Consider the following 2,188-nt stretch of genomic DNA (forward strand, 5'->3'; position numbering starts at 1 on the left):
TCAGATCTTGTTACGGATAGTTGTGAGCCACCATATGGTTGCTGGGATTTGAACTCGGGACCTTTGGAAGAGCAGTCGGTGCTCTTACCTGCTGAGCCATCTCACCAGCCCCTCCTTTTGTTTCCTAATTCTATCTTTGTTTCAGTAGAAACAAAGGGTCAAATCTGATTCCCCCTCCCTTTTTTAAAGTCAGAGTGTTACTCTGTCTATAGCCCGAGCTAACCTAGAGTTCTCTAGATAGCCTGCATTGGCCTGGAGCTACTGACACTCCTGATACTTCCTACTTCAGTCTTCCAAGTTCTAGGATTACAGCCCTGAACATTCTAAAAATCTATTTATTATTATACGTAAGTACACTGTAGCTGTCTTCAGACACACCAGAGGAGGGCGTCAGATCTCATTATGGGTGGTTGTGAGCCACCAGGTGGTGGCTGGGATTTGAACTCAGGACCTTCAGAAGAACAGTCAGTGCTCTTAACTGCTGGGCCATCTCTCCAGCCAAAGCCCCGAACATTTTAAATCACATGTATAGCACACAGTTGGGGCTCAGTGAGCTTTTATGGAGTGAATGCATGCACTGTAAAAACCCAGTAGTCAATAATTGTAATGCACCCCAGACCCCATCAGAGCAGCTGAGTCTCCGGCCACCCCAGCGCTCCAGCTATCTCACTGTACCAGCACACACCACAGGACCAGCGTATGCCTGCTGAGGCGACTCTCCCTCACGCTTACCCTGCAGGGCAGCCTGAAGGGGCACAGCGTCCTCACCTTGGCAGTACCTCCCTGTGTAGCCCGGGGGACAGTGACAGCGACAGGTGCTAATGTTGAGATGTCCGAGATTTTGGCAGCTCATGCGGCATGGGTTCCTGGGAACCTCTGATAAGAAGAGTAGGTGATTCTGAGAAGGGTGAGAAGGGGACTCCTTCCAGTCGGTCAGGCAGGTGTGAGGGCCCAGGCCTTGAGGATAGCCCTTCAGACCGCCAGTTCCCACCCCAGGGTCACCCATTCTAAGCTCCAGGAGGAAGCAAATAGGGTGGGGGTACTCACCACAGAGCCCCCCTGCGTGATCCCAGGCCTTGAAGCAGCCCGAGACCCTGGCTGTGCAGAGGGAGCACCAGGTGCCTTTCTTGTAAGGGGTGACTGTCTTCCCGTTTATATCCCAGTTGCCTCTGTGAGAGCAAGCATCAGAGGGTCAGGAGAATCTGGCCTTGGGCAAGGCCGGAGCAGGAGCTTCGGAGGGAGTTGAGGAAGGGCCCTGGGCAGGGCAGAAATGGCTCCTGGCTCCCTTCCCCATGGGCCCCCTTGGCACCTCTGGCCCCGTTAGGGATCCAGGGAGCTGGGTGTGGGCAGGTTGGTCAGTTAGGAAACAAGAGACGACTTTGTGTCGATCCCTCTGAGCAGGGTCACACATCCAGGAAGGAGAATTCAATGGCAAATCCTGCTCAGCGTGGCCAGAATCTATCTTCTTCCTTTCATCCTCTTGTCTCCCATGCAGACCAAGGAAGGGGTAAAGACATTTTGGGTGGCTGGGTCCATATCTCATCCTAACTGAAAGTCAAACATCCACCCACCCCACCCCCGCCCCCAGCTATCATCCAGACTATGGTGAAGAGCTTACCCAGGGGAGTAGGCGCAGACAAAGGCTTCCATGGCTTCCTGGTCCACGAAGCATGTCTGCCGCCCACAGCCCAGCTGGCTGGAGGTGGCCCACACAAGCTGCAGAGAACACAAGGCTCAGAAACCCTTTCAGATGGCGTTTACTTCAACCTGGGGGAATCACAGCACAGGCAGTGCACACTTGGAGACAGTTTGGCTTCAACTAGAAGGACAAATGGCTTCCTTACCTGCCCGGCCCCGGAGCAGTGGCTATGCTACTAAGTGTTGAAAGGAGAGACATGGAAATAGTGACAAAAGAAAGACTTAGAAATCGAGGGTCTTGTGAAAGATTGTGAAAATGGCCACAAGCCACTCCAGATAGATAGATAGATAGATAGACACAGAGAGAGAGAAAGACAGACAGAGAGAAAGAGAGAGACAGAGACAGAGAGACAGAGAGACAGAGAGAGACAGGGAGACAGACAGAGAAACAGAGAGAGACAGAGACAGAGAGACAGAGACAGACAGACAGACAGACAGACAGACAGACAGACACACACACACACACACACACACAGAGAGAGAGAGAGAG

The 2,188-nt window shown here is 52.6% G+C and overlaps 1 protein-coding gene across 1 annotated transcript in view; it reads right to left on the reverse strand.

Annotated features, from left to right (window-relative positions):
- Positions 1 to 2,188, reverse strand: part of LOC110337356 (C-type lectin domain family 18 member A-like) — a 14,309-nt gene that overhangs the window by 6,154 nt on the left and 5,967 nt on the right. Inside the window, exons 4-6 of the mRNA XM_021220229.2 lie at positions 1,619 to 1,716; positions 1,048 to 1,169; positions 676 to 876 (exon numbers count right to left, since the gene is read on the reverse strand). Coding sequence (XP_021075888.2) covers positions 676 to 876; positions 1,048 to 1,169; positions 1,619 to 1,716 — 421 coding nt within the window. The remainder of the gene's footprint in view (positions 1 to 675; positions 877 to 1,047; positions 1,170 to 1,618; positions 1,717 to 2,188) is intronic.

The sequence above is a fragment of the Mus pahari genome, chromosome 20 (assembly GCF_900095145.1).
Source record: "Mus pahari chromosome 20, PAHARI_EIJ_v1.1, whole genome shotgun sequence".
In the NCBI taxonomy this organism is placed as follows: Eukaryota; Metazoa; Chordata; class Mammalia; order Rodentia; family Muridae; genus Mus; species Mus pahari.